General features: G+C 33.8%; 1 protein-coding gene across 5 annotated transcripts; it reads left to right on the forward strand.

Moving 5' to 3' along the window:
- Positions 1-1638: 1638 nt before the first annotated feature.
- On the forward strand, positions 1639-14869 carry LOC100249974 (uncharacterized). 5 transcript variants are annotated; one of them, XM_010661097.3, is made up of 13 exons: positions 1639-1892; positions 1981-2320; positions 4781-4958; positions 5030-5079; positions 6042-6134; positions 6216-6304; positions 9990-10068; positions 10468-10550; positions 10941-11019; positions 11112-11850; positions 13135-13227; positions 13415-14054; positions 14271-14869. In XM_010661097.3, exons 1-13 carry the CDS (start codon positions 1861-1863, stop codon positions 14410-14412), a joined length of 2637 nt encoding a protein of 878 aa, XP_010659399.1. In that variant the 5' UTR covers positions 1639-1860; the 3' UTR covers positions 14413-14869. The 5 variants fall into 5 exon arrangements, with proteins under 5 accessions (XP_010659399.1, XP_010659400.1, XP_010659401.1 ...); XM_010661098.3 differs by having other exon boundaries at positions 13153-13227; XM_010661099.3 differs by having other exon boundaries at positions 13156-13227.
- The last annotated feature ends 86 nt before the right edge of the window (positions 14870-14955 follow it).

Consider the following 14955-nt stretch of genomic DNA (forward strand, 5'->3'; position numbering starts at 1 on the left):
TTGGCCAAATTCATTTTTAATGATTTGACTATATAATCTTCTTTTTTTTCTACAAATTTTGTTTATTAGACAAATAAACTTTAAATTTAGTAAGACTTAATGTGTTGAATTCATTAATAAGTTTAATAATTCTTAAAAATAATTTGAAAGTCTAATAATTATCCAATTAATACCATAAATTTATCAATAAAATTTGGTATGTAATGACTTTAATGGTTTTCTTTCACACAAAACCATGTTTTTTTTTTCACTACGTAGATAAATTCCAAATTAGGCAAGTCTTGATATGTGGATTCAATGAGTTTAATAATTTTTAAAAATAACTTAAAAATCAAATAGTGATCCAATTAATATAAAAATTAATGGATAAAATTTAATCCATAATGATTATATTTTTATTTTCTACACATGATTATATTTTTTATGATTTTTTTTAGTAATACGAACTTCAAATTATATAAAGATTTATATTGAATTTATGAATGAGTTTAATAATTTTTAAAAATAATTTGAAACTCAATAAATACTAAACAATGTTTTTGTTTTTTAATTTTAAAATAATTTTTAAAAACAAATATAAGAAAACATGATAAAAGGACCCCTAATATCAAGTTGGCTTAATACTTTAGTTAATAATCATGGTAAATATTTTCTTATCAAAATCATCTACACAAGTGGCATACAAGCACACATGACCATTTATAATTCAAATACTTAACACATAATTATTTGTACTACAATTTAATTTTAAATCAATTTTTTTTAAAGATATATCCCATTTGAGATAAGAAAAAAAAAAAAAAACAAAAAGAGTTGTTGATAATTATATGACATAATTTAAATTCCCTTAAATTTCTGTACAATTATATTCACATGACTAATTAATTAGCTTACTCTTCTTTTCTTTTTCTTTTTTTTTTAAAAAAAAAAAACTAAAAAAAGAAATATCAATAAAAATATAGGCCTATTTGGCAATTGCTTTTTAGAACAATTTTTTATTATCAAAAAAAAAGAAAAAAAGAAACACATTTTGCAATATGAAACTATTTCCTATTTTATGTTATTAAGAACATAAAATAAAATATTTTTCGGATAACATCTTTTAGTTATTTTATATTGTTTTCACTTGTTTTTTATGACTATTTTATAAAATAACTATACAAACATGTAGAAGGATTAAAAATAAAAATTATTTAAAACAGGTTAAAAACATTTTTGCTTCCCAAATAAACTTTTGTTTTTATAATATAATTTTTTAAAACTATTTTTTAGAACTGTTTTAGAAAATAATTACCAAATAAGACATAATTTTTTCATATTTGGTTTATCATATAAAATAAGAAAGAAATCAAATATAATTAAAATTAGTTAACAATATAAATATAATTTAAATTATTTAATATTTATATATATATAAAAGCTAAATTAGTTTGAAAAAATATATATAAATAATTTATCAGTTTTATTTTTAAAGATTTTATTTCACCTTTTTTTTTCTAATTTTATAAGAACGTAAGTTATCGATAATACCCTTCAATTGATGACGTGGCAAATCCCAATTGGCCGTTCACACCAATCTCCCTCACCTGCATCCAAACACCCTCCTCAAATCCCCAACCCACCTCTCTATTCTTACCATCTTAGGGTACCGAAAGAAAGAGAAACCCAAAAGAGAAGAGAGAGAGATGGCTGAAAACATTTTTTATGTTTTATTAAAACATAAAACCCAATTTTCCCTCCCCTAATAGTTTCAATTCAAAAACAAAAAACAAAAAAACAAAAGCAAAAAAAACACTTTCATTAAAAAAAAAAAAAAAACACTTTCAACTGTGAAGTCTCGTTGTTTAGTTTCCAATCTTCATGGCCTTTCACGTCGCCTGCCCAATTACATGGTACTAATTACTAAAAACGCTTTTGCTTTCGTTTCCGTGTTTCTGTTTTTTCGAATTTCAGGGATTGTGTTTTGGGTTTTCTCTGCAGCAAGCGCATCTGCTATTGTACCCTAGGGTATCCCCACCAGCTGCAGAGCCTGAGGGCTAGGGCTCAGTTCGAGGAGGAGGTGGCTAGGGTTGAGGCGCTGCTGAAGGATCCGTGGCTGATTAGGGTTCCGGAGCGGTCGACGGTGCAGGTCGCCGTTCCCAAGGTTGTGGCACCGCCAGCGCCGGCGGTGGTGGCGGTGGTAGGCGATGGAGTCGGAGGGGAGGGTGAGGAGATGCTGCTGTCGGCGCAGACAAAGCGCGCCGCAATGCAGCGGAAGGCGGCGGCCGTGTCGATGGTGGCGGAGGATTATGCTAGGCGGTTCGAGTCTGGTGATCTGGTGGTGCGGTTCATGCATTTGTTTAGTTTAATTTTTTGTTTATTTACTGAATTTTATTTATTTTTAAGTTAATTCTGTATTTGTCGTGTTGAATTTTGTTGTTTTTTATTTTTTTATTTTTTGAAAATTCTTTGTATTGATTATTTGGAGGATTTTGATTTTAATTTAAAAGTGATATATGTTTATTTACTGAATTTTGTTTTTTTTTGTTTTTTTTTGGTTTTTGAAAATTGTTAGTATTGATTATTTGGAGGATTTTAGTTTAAAATTGAGGGACTTTTTCGCTTAAATTCAGTGATTTTGGAAGTGGGCTTATTGCATTTTTGTTGAATTATTATTTTTATTTTCTTCAAATTTGCAGAGTTGAATCTCATTTCAAAATTTTGTGTCTAATGTTTGAATTTCCATGGCCATTCATTCTGGCATTATCGAGATGGTGTTTGACTTGTCTACTCCCTGCCTTTGAGTTGATATCTTGTTTTTCCCAGATTGACTTTTTTTTTTATTTTTTATTTTTATATATATGTATATTTTTATTTTTATGAGTGCTTAGAAGAATTCTTGAATTTTTTTTTTAGAAAGCTTTTTTTTTTTTTTTTATATATTTATTGAAATTTGAAAGTGTTGATAAAGAAGATTTTGGGGCTATTTCCATCCTGTTAGATTTTTCTTTTAATGCTGTTTTGCTTGATAGTTGGAAATGAGGCACTTGTCATTCATTTTTCACTTTCTTTACTAATTGATTTCCAATTATAATTTTTTTGAGGCACTTTCAGTTCATTTTTCACTTTCTTCAGTGATGGATTTTCAGCTGTAATACACATACAGACACACATAGATCCCACCTTTGTTTATTTATTTATTTTAATCTTTGTGCTTATCCATCTCCCGTAAGTCCTTTGATGGCTTCATTTTTTTTTATTTGCTTTACTTATTTATTATTTAGGTGATTTTTTGGTATGTATTGTATGGTTCGCGTAAAATCGCTTGTTCTCCATAATAAAGGGAGTGGAATTATCCAATATCTTTTTGGAGGTTTCTAGTGCTTCATTTGATCACAAATTGGTTTACCGTCAGGATTATCTGTTTTTGGAGTCCAAAAGGAAGAACAATCAATGGCTCCTGAATGCCTGTCTCATTTGTCAAGTTCAGCTCCCTGGGCTAGATGTATTGCACCAAACAGCTGTTATTACAGTCTCTCCTTCTGATGAATCCCAAATAGGCCTCTCTTTAGACTCGTTGAATCTCAGGAAAAAGCCTGGAATTTCCTCTTTACTTACACCTGTAAGGCTTGGGGGGGTGAAAACTGTATATATCCATTATGGTCTTTATCATGACAATAGATCTATAGACGTTTCTACATCGGCAGTCAATGCTCATTTTCTCTGTTTATTTTTTCCTGGGGCATTGATTAGCCTTGTTTGGACTTTTTATTTGCACTGGAATTTTTTTAGATTATACATTCTTCCTTTTCTTTCTCCCTCTCAGAGTGCTTCCAGAGCTATTTGGGTTTTGAACTGGTGGGAATGAGGGAACATTCTGCAAGATATCCACTTTCTTTTGTTAGTCATCAAAAAATTATTTTTGTTGAGAAATATATTATTTATTTTTATTATGTTCTTATATATGGGAACTAGTTACCAAACATGCAATGTTTATTGTATATTTATTGCTGAACTTTTAAAAGCCAGTGGTACTAGAAACAAAATAAGAGGTTTTACATATTAGGTAATTTGTCATTAATTTACTTTCTCAATACATTAGTTGCACTCGTAATTTGCCACCATATGGTCTTGATAGAAATTTTTAGTTTTCTTTGTAATGTTTTGTTGTGGATTAGGAGGTGCATAGATGGGGGTTTCTTAACATGTTAAATCTTATAGATTGGTTGGGGCCTTTGTGAATGGGCTTTTATTTTTTATGCCCCTTCCCTTTTTTTAATGCTTTTCTTCTTGTTGTCCTTTGTACACACCTTATGTACTTTTTTAAGTTTTTGTTAGGTGCTATTAATGTATTTTGTTGTTTGCCTATAAAAAAATGGTGATTTTGAAATCTCTTCTTTCCCTCTAAATTTTTATAATTTGAAAACAAGTGAATTCCTGATTTAACTTTTTTTTTCTGTATTGTGTACTTTTCCTTTGGGGTAAAATAGAACTCATTTTCTAACATATTGGCTGCCCTCCATAGCTTCCCCCAGATTGGGACCCCGTACCTCCACCTAGTGGTGAGGGAGGAGATACCCCTAGATGTGAGTATGCAGTAGTCATAATTTGTACTTAATATAAATACACATGTGCAACCTTGTGAGATATCCGTAGGGTTGAATCTAGATTGATACTGGAACTTAAACCTTGAATTGTCCCTTTTTGTATAACCTTGAATTGTCCCTTTTTATGTTTATTTAGAGGCGATGTGTTCATTTGTTGCTTGGATGGTAAACATAAACTTAATTTCCACACACAGGACACCTCGAAAGATATTGTTGGTGAAGAGCAGAGTCAGTCCAACGTGAATGTAATGTGTCGAATATGCTTTTTTGGTGAAATGGAAGGAAGCGAGAGGGCAAGGAAGATGCTTCCATGCAACAGTTGTGGCAAGAAGTATCACCGGCTCTGCTTGAAATCTTGGTCTCAGAATAGAGGTATGAACCACAGTCCTAAAGTTTTGACAGGCTGTGAATTTTTCTTGTTCTGATGTGGGGCATGATTGCAGATCTGTTTCATTGGAGTTCATGGACTTGCCCCTCTTGTCGAATTTGTGAGGTAATTATTCTGTTGTTCTCAGCTACTATCCACATGCTGCTGTTTCTTCCAGTTCTGTTATGAGCAGAACCAAAGTTTTCATTTTTATGGTTGACAGTTAGAAACTATATTCTCCATTGTATTAGAATCTCAGTTTCATGACTTATTGGATCATATTAATTCCCTGTAATCACTTTATAAATACCTCTTATGTTTCTATATTTATATGAATCTGCAAGTATGTTTTTAGATATTGCTGCTTTTTGCAATTTGAGATAAAGCACACTGCTGAACTGGAAAAAGCCGGCCCAATGCTGCAAGGATATAGCATCTACATGAGTAACACAATGGATGACATGGATGTATGTTTGCAGCATAACTATGCAATGAAAGAAAGCACATTTTGTAACACAACATAAAACTACCTTGCTCTTTGGTGCAAAATGGTTAGAAACAACATCCTCATTGAATAAATGTGAATGCTGGTAATAATAATGATCGGAATTTGGAGTGGATGAGAGAATATGTGATCAAATACAAATTAGGGATGTATGCATTCAGGATTTGGAGGCTGACAAGTTGGTGGTTATATTTATATCAGAAACAACTGAGCCATTGAAATGAATTCAAAGGGATGAGATTTGGAAATCTTGGTTAAAATGATTTAATTATTTAATGATTATGGTTTTAGTGGACCTAGCGGAGGTGATATAAGGAAAATGTTTTTGGAAGCATGTTAGTTTGGAAAAATATGTAGATAAGGGGGTTGGGGGTGTAGTGTTAGCCCCTTGACACAATACATGTTGCACCTTGGCTCCTTTTCTGTTTGATATGTTCTGTTTACATGCCTTATTAGTCCATTTTGTATTTGTACTAAAGATCCAAAATGTTGTCATTTTTTTTCCTCTGAGTTTGTTGGAGACTCAGAGTGTGGTTACGATTCATTACTCTTATAATTTTTGCAACTTTGTTTATTTCCTCAGGTATGCCGAAGATCTGGAGATCCAAATAAGTTTATGTTCTGCAGGAGATGTGATGATGCTTACCATTGTTACTGCCAGCAACCTCCACACAAGGTGGGGTTTTTATTCCTTATCTCTGGGTTTGCATAACATGCTTAAAATTGTTCATTATATGTTTATTTCTGGATACTGCAGAATGTCAGTAGTGGACCCTATTTGTGCCCCAAACATACAAGGTGTCATAGCTGTGGATCCAATGTTCCAGGGAACGGCCTAAGTGTGAGGTATTGATGGCTGTTGCTGATATAATTTCTTTGCATATAAAAGCTAATCTTCAGTCTTCAACACGGTACATTGATGATTAGATGATTTTTATTTGGTTTTGACATTTTGTTATTTGTGAATCTCTTACATTTTAGTTGTTGGTGTTGGGGACATGAGAAACTTAAGAGCATGTTTGGGCTCTGTTTAGGAAGTGTTTTCAAAAACAGTTTTGAAAAATAGTTTTTGAAAATTGTTCTTTAGGCCCTATTTGGGAATTGTTTTTAAGAATAGTTTTCTATTTTCCAGAACAAAAAAACTGGAAAACACATTTGACAATCATAAACTGTTTTATGTTTTTTGTTCTTAAAAAAAAAGAAAACAGGATGTTTACAGAGAACGTTTTTTAGTTGTTTTTTGAGAGCTATTTTACAAAATAATTATACAAACATATATAATGATTAAAAATAAAGGTGTGGACATAAAAATTATTTTTAAAGCATATTTAAAAATATTAAAAATAGGTTAAAAACATTTTAGGTTCCCAAATAGACTTTTGTTTTACAAAACATCAGAGAATAGTTTTCAAAAACTGTTCTTAAAAACTATTTTTCAGAATTATTTTAAAAAACAGTTGCCAATCAAGACCTTAATATTTTGTAGAACAAAAGTTTGTTTGAGAACCTAAAATGTTTTTAACATATTTTCTATACTTTTAAATATATTTTAAAAATTACTTTTCTATGTAGTGCATTATTTTTAATCATTCTCCATTTTTGTATAATTAACTTCTAAAACAATCATAAAAAAAAGTGAAAATAATTGAAAACAATTAGAAAATGTTTTCTGCAAACACTCTATTTTATGTTTTTAAGAATTAAAACTGTTTTTTGTTTTTTGGTTATCAAATGTGTTTTCCTATTTTTTTGTTCTAGAGAACATAAAATTGTTTTAAAAACTAGTTACCAAACATGACCTTGATAACTGTTTTCTTTAAAACTGGCCTTTGCCCTTTAATATATTTGTGATATTTATCAAAAAAAATTAACTGTTTTCTTTAAAACAAAAGCAAAGTTTTGAAAGACGTTTTCTAGGCGTGCATTGAAGCGCGCTCTGAGGCAAGGCATTGGAAAAAAGCATAACACACAAAAGGCGCACACATTTTGGCCTAAGGTGTGCGCTGTGTACACCTTTGACGCCTCCCTCAATGAAGCGAAAGCTTTTTTGCTTGAAGAAAAAACCCTGTTAAACCCCAAGAACCCATTAAAGTGCAAATAAAAAACGATTTTGAGAGAGAAACCTAACCCTAGCTCTTCCTACCTTCGACGAACTGAATATCAGAGAAGAGACGACGAAAATTGCTGCTCCTTTCTCATTCTGAGTGTCTGGTGAAATCTTCTTATTGCCTTGTACATTTGGCGACGATGCGGTGTGAAGACAACTGCTGCTTCATCTCTAGATTCTCCATAGGTTAGTTTTCTCCCTCAATCCCTCATTATCTTCTCAACCTCACTTTTCCTCATCTTCCATTCTCTCTCTTCTCTCAGTTTTGATTTCATGACCCAGTTTTTGATTTTTTTTATGCTCTTCTCTCACTTTTATTCTCACTTGGAAAGTTAAAAGTTTTGCACTTTGATTTAACGATCCACTCACTATTTTGACAACTCCATTCCCAAGTTAAAGTATAGAGCTAGTATGGTTTATTTATGATTCTAATTGTTTCATGTTTTCCATTTATGCTATTTTATTTTTATATATTTTAAAATACTTATTAATTATAAAATGAGGGTCTCAAAATGCTTACGCCTCAACACTTTGAGGCTTATGCCTTGCCTCACGAACACAAGAACGCCTCGCCTTACGCTTTCGCCTTTTAAAACTTTGGTTCTGACAATTTGTTTAGGAAGCACAATTACTTTATGAAGTTCAAGAGGTCACATAAAGCATCCAAACTATAATTTAAAAATCTCAGACAGTAAATTGAGATTTGGAAACCAAATAAGCAACAAGTGGCAAAGCAAGGATCCCATGGATCTATGTGGTGCCAAAAGCATAATAGATGAGAGTATTCTGGCAACATTTTCAAAAACAGTTTTCAATTGTTTTCGAAAACAAAATCTTGTTTAGGAACTCAAATATGAAAATAGTTTTCTCAACTTATTCTCCATAAAGGCACTATAAACTTATGTACAATGCAGAAGCTCCTCAAAGTATACTCCATTTTTTCAAAATTTTCTTAAAAAAATGTACAAAAACAACTAAAAACATCTCAAACTTGTTCAAAAATAGCCTGTTTTTAAAACAAATTATGAAAAACTGTTTTTAATTAAAAATTTGTCACACTTGTTTTTCAAGTTAGAAAACAGTTCTTTTGTTCAATGTTTTGAAAAGTGAAAGCATAAGGCGAGATGTTCTTGTGTTCATGAGGCGAGGTGTAAGCCTCGAAGTGTTGAGGTGTAAGCCTTTTGAGACCCTCATTTTATAATTAATAAATATTTTAAAATATATAAAAATATAAAAATAAATAGCATAAATGGAAAATATGAAACAATTAGAATTATAAAAAAATCATACTAGTTCTATACCTTAACTTGAATGGAGTTGTCAGAATAGTGGGTGGGTCGTGAAATCAAAGTGCAAATTTTTTAACTTTGCAAGTGAGAGAAGAGCATAAAAAAAATCAAAAATTAGGTTGTGAAATCAAAACTGAGAGAAGGGGAGATGAAGAAAAGTGAGGTTGAGAAGAGAATGAGGGATTGAGAGAGAAAACCAACCTGTGGAGAATCTAGAGATGAAGTAGCAGTTGTCTTCACACCGTGTTGTCTCCGAATGTATAAGGCAGCAAAAAGATTTCATTAGATACTCAAAGTGAAAAAGGAGCAGCAATTTTTGTCGTCTCTTCTCCGATAATCAGTTCGTCGAAGGTAGGGAGAGCTAGGGTTAGGTTTCTCTTTCAAAATCGTTTTTTATATGCTCTTCAGTGGGTTCTTGGGGTTTAATAGGGTATTTTCTTCAAACAAAAAAGCTCCTGCTTCACTGAGGGAGGCGTCAAAGGTGTACGCAGTGCACGCCTCAAAAGCTCCTAAGGGCCAAATGCGTGCGCCTTTTGTGTGTTGTGCTTTTTTTTCCAACGCCTTTGGGCATTTTCAGAACACCTTGCCTCAGAGTACGCCTCAATATGCGCCTAGAAAATGCCTTTCAAAACTTTGGTCAGAACTGTCCATAGTCAGTTTTAGCAATTGTTACTTTATGTGGATGGGAACATATGTATTATGTTGATCATTTTTCTTCTGGCAATATAACCAAATCTTTTGTATTTTTTGTGTGCCATGTTGTATTTCACGGTGGCAATAGCTTGATGCCACTTATTGTTGATCCGCTTTTATTTTCCAAATGTTTATCCCTGCCCTGCTTTTGGATATTGATGCCTAACTTTTATGTCTTAAGTATTTCATTCCCGCTTGTATAATTTTCATTTTTACTTTCAACACATCTTAAAAATCATTTTCTTAAATGTTTTACCATCCTTCTTTAGACTTTTACTATTGAGAGTAATAACTACAGCATTGTATTTATCTGTTTGTAGTCTTATTGTTTGGAAAAAATGAGGCGCCAAATTTTTGTGTTCTTTATTCTGTACCTTCTCAGACTGGGTTATTTTGTTTTTGCTAGTCGGTAGTAGATTCATGTTTGCAACTAAACTTACAGGTGGTTCCTAGGATATACTTGCTGTGATGCCTGTGGAAGATTGTTTGTGAAGGGGAACTACTGTCCTGTTTGTTTGAAGGTATTATTATTTAATCTGTGATCTTAAATTATGTTAGTAAAGCTCATTATTATTTAAATTAATCTGCATGATGGATGTTATCTTCAATTTTTTCAGCCATAAGTGGAGACAGTGTTCTGATTAGTAATGTTTTTGTAGTATATGTGCATAAGTTTGCAATCTGTTACTTCTCTCTCCCTCCCTCTCTCCTCTCCTCCCCTCTCTTCTCCTCTATCTCCTCTTCCCTCTCTCCCTTCTCTCTCTCTCTCTCTCTCCTCTCTCCTCTCTTTTCTCTTCTCTCTTTTAGCCCCCCTCTGTCTCTCCCTATTTCTTTCCCCCACCCAACCCTACCTTCCCCTGCCCCTGGTTTGTGTGTCTGCCTTGCTATCAATCCTGATATATTCAAATCCAATTTTGTAGGTTTATAGAGATTCTGAATCAACACCTATGGTCTGCTGTGATGTTTGCCAGCGCTGGGTGCACTGCCAATGTGATGGCATCAGGTCAATTCAACTATAGAGATCAATTAAATCTTTTTTTTTGATAAGTTATAGAGATCAATTAAATCTTATTACCTTTTGTTGAATTGCAGCTTCCTGAAAGGTTATTATGGAAGGAAATTTCTATTTTATTGTCATGATTTGCAATGATAAATCTGTATGAAATGGAGGTTTTGTTTTAAATTGTTAATTGCTTTATATTATTGTTTTCTGATCCATACATCTAGGAATTCTTCCTGTTTCTCCTTGGTACTTATCATGTGCGTTCCATATTGCTTCATCATAGCTAATGCTTTTTCCAAGAAGTAGCTGCTTATTGAGCTTTATGACAGGCAAACTAATTTGGAGCTTTCAGATATAACAATACTTACTCCTGGTAGCTATGTCTTGCAGTGATGAAAAATACCTCCAATTTCAAGTAGATGGAAATCTCCAGTACAAATGTGCCACATGTCGTGGAGAGTGCTACCAGGTTGTAACAAACTGATTGTTCTTCAGGAAGAGAGAGAGATCTTTTTAGCAATTAGTTGCTGACAAAGTTTTTTCCTACTTTTCAATTTTCAGGTTAAGGATCTTGAAGATGCCGTTCAAGAGCTTTGGAGGCGGAGAGATAAAGCTGATCGAGATCTAATTGCAAGCTTGAGGGCTAAAGCACGACTGCCAACGCAAGATGAAATATTTTCTATTTCCCCTTACTCGGATGATGAAGAAAATGGCCCTGTCTCATTAAAGAGTGAATTTGGGCGTTCCTTAAAGTTATCTCTCAAAGGGTCTGTTGACAAATCACCAAAAAAGACCAAGGAATATGGGAAACAATCTTCAAACAAAAAGAATGTTAAGAAAAAAGGACATCAGACACCTTTAATCAGCAAAAAGGAATCACATCAGAGTTTTGAAGGGCATGATGATGCCCAACCATTTGAATACAGCTTGGGTGATGACAAGAATGAGCAGCCCAATAGAAGTGATGGACGGGGTGTGTTTTCTTCTCCTGTTGCTGGAAGTTTGAGCCATACAGAAGGGATTTGTTCTATCAATCAGCCAGGAGTCTTGAAACACAAGTTTGTTGATGAAATTGCGGTGAATAATGAAGATAGAACATCCAGAGTGATACAAATAAAAAGCAATAAGCCTCATGGTTCGGATGTTGGAGAGGATACTGGAAAACAAGCAAGCAAATCCAAAACCATGAAGGGAACGAAGTTAGTTATTCATCTAGGTGCACGGAATAGAAATGTAACCAATTCTCCAAGGTCTGATGCTTCAAGCTGTCAAAGAGAACAGGATTTGACGACCTCCAATGGTAAGTTATCAGTGTAATATTTAAGTATTCTTTTCCTTTTTTCCATTCCTTAACAATGGTGATATTGATGAGTTTATGATAAGGAGGTGGATGCTTAAGTCATATCATTTGTGTTGCAAATATGGTTTATCTCCAACTTTTTGGCTTTGTAATTTTTTTTAAACTCTGATAGGAATTTAGAGAACCCCCACCCAACCCACCCACCCCCCCTCCTCTCTCTCTGTCATTTTGGTGCTTGTTTTATGTTGGAGCATTCCATACAATATCTTGGCATTAGCCTATATTGTCCATCAGATAGTGTTCTTACAGTTAGTTACTCCTCGTGCGTTGTTAACTGTTTCGTGACATTCTTTTTCCTCTTTGTTCTCTTCTATGGATAATCAGGCCTCATGAAAGACAAGGGTAAAAAGAAACAGAGAACTCTTGAGGAATTTAAATTTATACTTGCATTTTTCCCATATTGAAATCACTGTGCTTGTGCACTACACTACCTCACAGAATAAGATATTCGTATGAAATTTGATAAAACTGTGAACATATGCACATATTTGGAATGTTCAATGTAGCTGTGTAAGAGGGAGTCTCATCATTTGTGAGGCACTCATTTGACGGTTATTTTACCTAAAATACTTTCCATTTTTTTTTTATCAGTTACAAAAGATCACATATAAATCAGAATTAGATAGATATACATGTAATTTACTGATAGATCCTATTTTCAAGTTGAACATCTAGTTATCTATCAATTGGCATATGAAATGATTTAGATGTCCAGAGTGTGTTTTAAGCTCTTGAATTTAAAGTTTATTGTTAATGCATACTACGAAACTGTTTTCCTCATATCGATTGAGCTTGCCTCATATGGTCTGCCATTCTAGGTTTTACTTCATAGTCGTGAGTCCATATTATCTGTAGAATTTTTTTTAACTAATAATAGCTTCTGCCTTTTATCACAAGGTAATGCTTTAGCCCGGTATAAAAATTAATCACATAAGCCTTTGATAAATGATCCTAATGTTCATATTTGCCAGTTGCTGTGCTTTGGTCTTCCAAGTTCAGTTGCTCTCATTTTTAATTCATTCCTGTTTTTTCTATTTCCTCTGTATCTTCACAGGCAAACTGAATGTCCCTATTAGCTTAGGGATTAGATTTTCAATTTTAGACCGTTCATTTGTTGACTTCTCCAGTAGTCTTTTATATCCTTTTCTTTAATATATATATACTCTAGCAGTGAGTCACATATTCCATGTTTCTTGCCATCATGCTCTCCTTGGGATGACTTAGGTGGTTATTGTATACTAGCAGGCAGTGAAGATACGAGCCAGCAGAGGATGGGCGATAAACATGATCGCATTGCTAAATTTGGTGATAGTAAAGGTATTGACAATTGATTAACATTCAACTAATTACTTGGTAGAAATTGGTTACTTTCATTTCTCATTCTATGCTGCATGGCATTTATAAACATAAACTGTTTTCTAGCCTTTTGTTTTAAATGAAATTTCCTTACCAACTTTTATATTTTTTAGAAACATTGTTGGATTTTTGCCCCCTCACCTTGCAGGAGATAAAATTGACTACTCTGGGCAAGCAAAAGGTTCAAAGCATGGAGGAAGAGAAGGCAATTTGATAAAGCTTGGAAAAGTTAGAACAGAACCTTCTGAAATGAACCCCAAATTTGGGAGAGGGAATAAGGATGATGGAGTTGAAGCCATTCCCCCAGAGAACACACGAGTTCTGTTGGGTAAACGAAGCATTGAAGGAAGCACAAATGTGGCTGGGGCTGTAACTGAAGTTTCAAGAGGTGAAAAGGTATTTTCAAGGAAGCATCCAGAAAGCAGGCTGAATATGTATGGTGAAGGCAATGATGATAACAGTAGCACACCGTCTGTTTCACATTCTCTGCCCAAAGATTCCAAACCCTTGCTAAAGCTTAAATTCAAGAATCCTTCTTTTGAAAATCAGAGTTCCTGGGGTCTTCCTGGTGAGGATGAAAAGAGTGCTGTGAAGGGCCAAAGATCGAAAAGGAAGAGACCATCACCCTTTATGGAGAAAACATCATTTAAAGAAGATGAAGATGGCTCACAGTTCCATCAAGATGATTCAATGGATCAAATCATGGATGCTAATTGGATATTGAAAAAGCTGGGCAAAGATGCAATTGGAAAGAGAGTTGAAGTTCATCAGTCATCTGATAATTCCTGGTGAGTTTTTTCTTTGCGAAAATCATGATATAATCAAAATATAGAAAACCTAGGGCACTAAGAGAAGTGTGCCAATCATACTTTGGATCAACCATTTGCTGCAAGTCTTGCCTTGCCAAATTCTGGTTTGAAGCAGAAACATGATGTATATGAGTGTTATGGTTTTGTATGTATCTATTGTTAATTGTTGAATCCTTTTGATATCTTTTCCTCCAGGCATAAGGGAATGGTAATCGACTTCATTGAGGGCACATCAACATTAATAGTTAAGTTCGATGATGGAAGAGCCAAGACCCTGGAGCTTGGGAAACAAGCAATTCGCTTGATTTCACAAAAGCAAAAACGATCAAAAACATGAAGGCTGGACTCAATATGTACAGACCATTATTCCATCAGGAGACTAACTTAAATTCTACAGACGAGGAGGCAGTTCTCTCCAGCTGGAGGCCCCAGTTAATCCAAGTTTCATTTTTGGTTTGCTTGAATTGCTGCCAATTCCTCATTGAAGCATCGTAGCTTGTTGGGTCTGTTCAATTGTATCAACAAGGCATCCTGTCCATACTTGAAAGGCAGGCAAAAACCCCCCTCTTTTTTTGTTGGTTTTGTTCTCTCCTTTCCTTATCGTCGCCTCTCTGCAAATTTGGAACTCCATATTTAGGCATAAACTCTGGCTAAATAGGAATGAACAGGCTCATCACCCTCTCTCCCTCTAGGATGCCCCAAGGTTTTAGTTCATTTTGTTTGGGTACTGTATGCATAAAAACCCATTGTATTAGCATTTTCTTTCAGAGTAAAAGAAGGTTGAATTCATCAAAGGCTCTGAATCTCCCACCCTAATCCCTCTTCTTTCATGTTTTGGTCTTTGTTTGGTTACCCAAAAAGCCAAGAAGTTGCATTTTCC

The sequence above is a fragment of the Vitis vinifera genome, chromosome 13 (genome assembly GCF_030704535.1).
Source record: "Vitis vinifera cultivar Pinot Noir 40024 chromosome 13, ASM3070453v1".
Classification (NCBI taxonomy): domain Eukaryota; kingdom Viridiplantae; phylum Streptophyta; class Magnoliopsida; order Vitales; family Vitaceae; genus Vitis; species Vitis vinifera.

Excerpts from the sequence above, each read along its gene's own strand:
- LOC100249974 (XM_010661097.3), top strand. The coding sequence starts at position 1,861 with ATGGCCTTTCACGTCGCCTGCCCAATTACATG. Across the intron at positions 4,959-5,029 it reads ATCTTGGTCTCAGAATAGAG|ATCTGTTTCATTGGAGTTCA; the intron begins GTATGAACCACA and ends GCATGATTGCAG. Across the intron at positions 11,020-11,111 it reads GTCGTGGAGAGTGCTACCAG|GTTAAGGATCTTGAAGATGC; the intron begins GTTGTAACAAAC and ends TTCAATTTTCAG.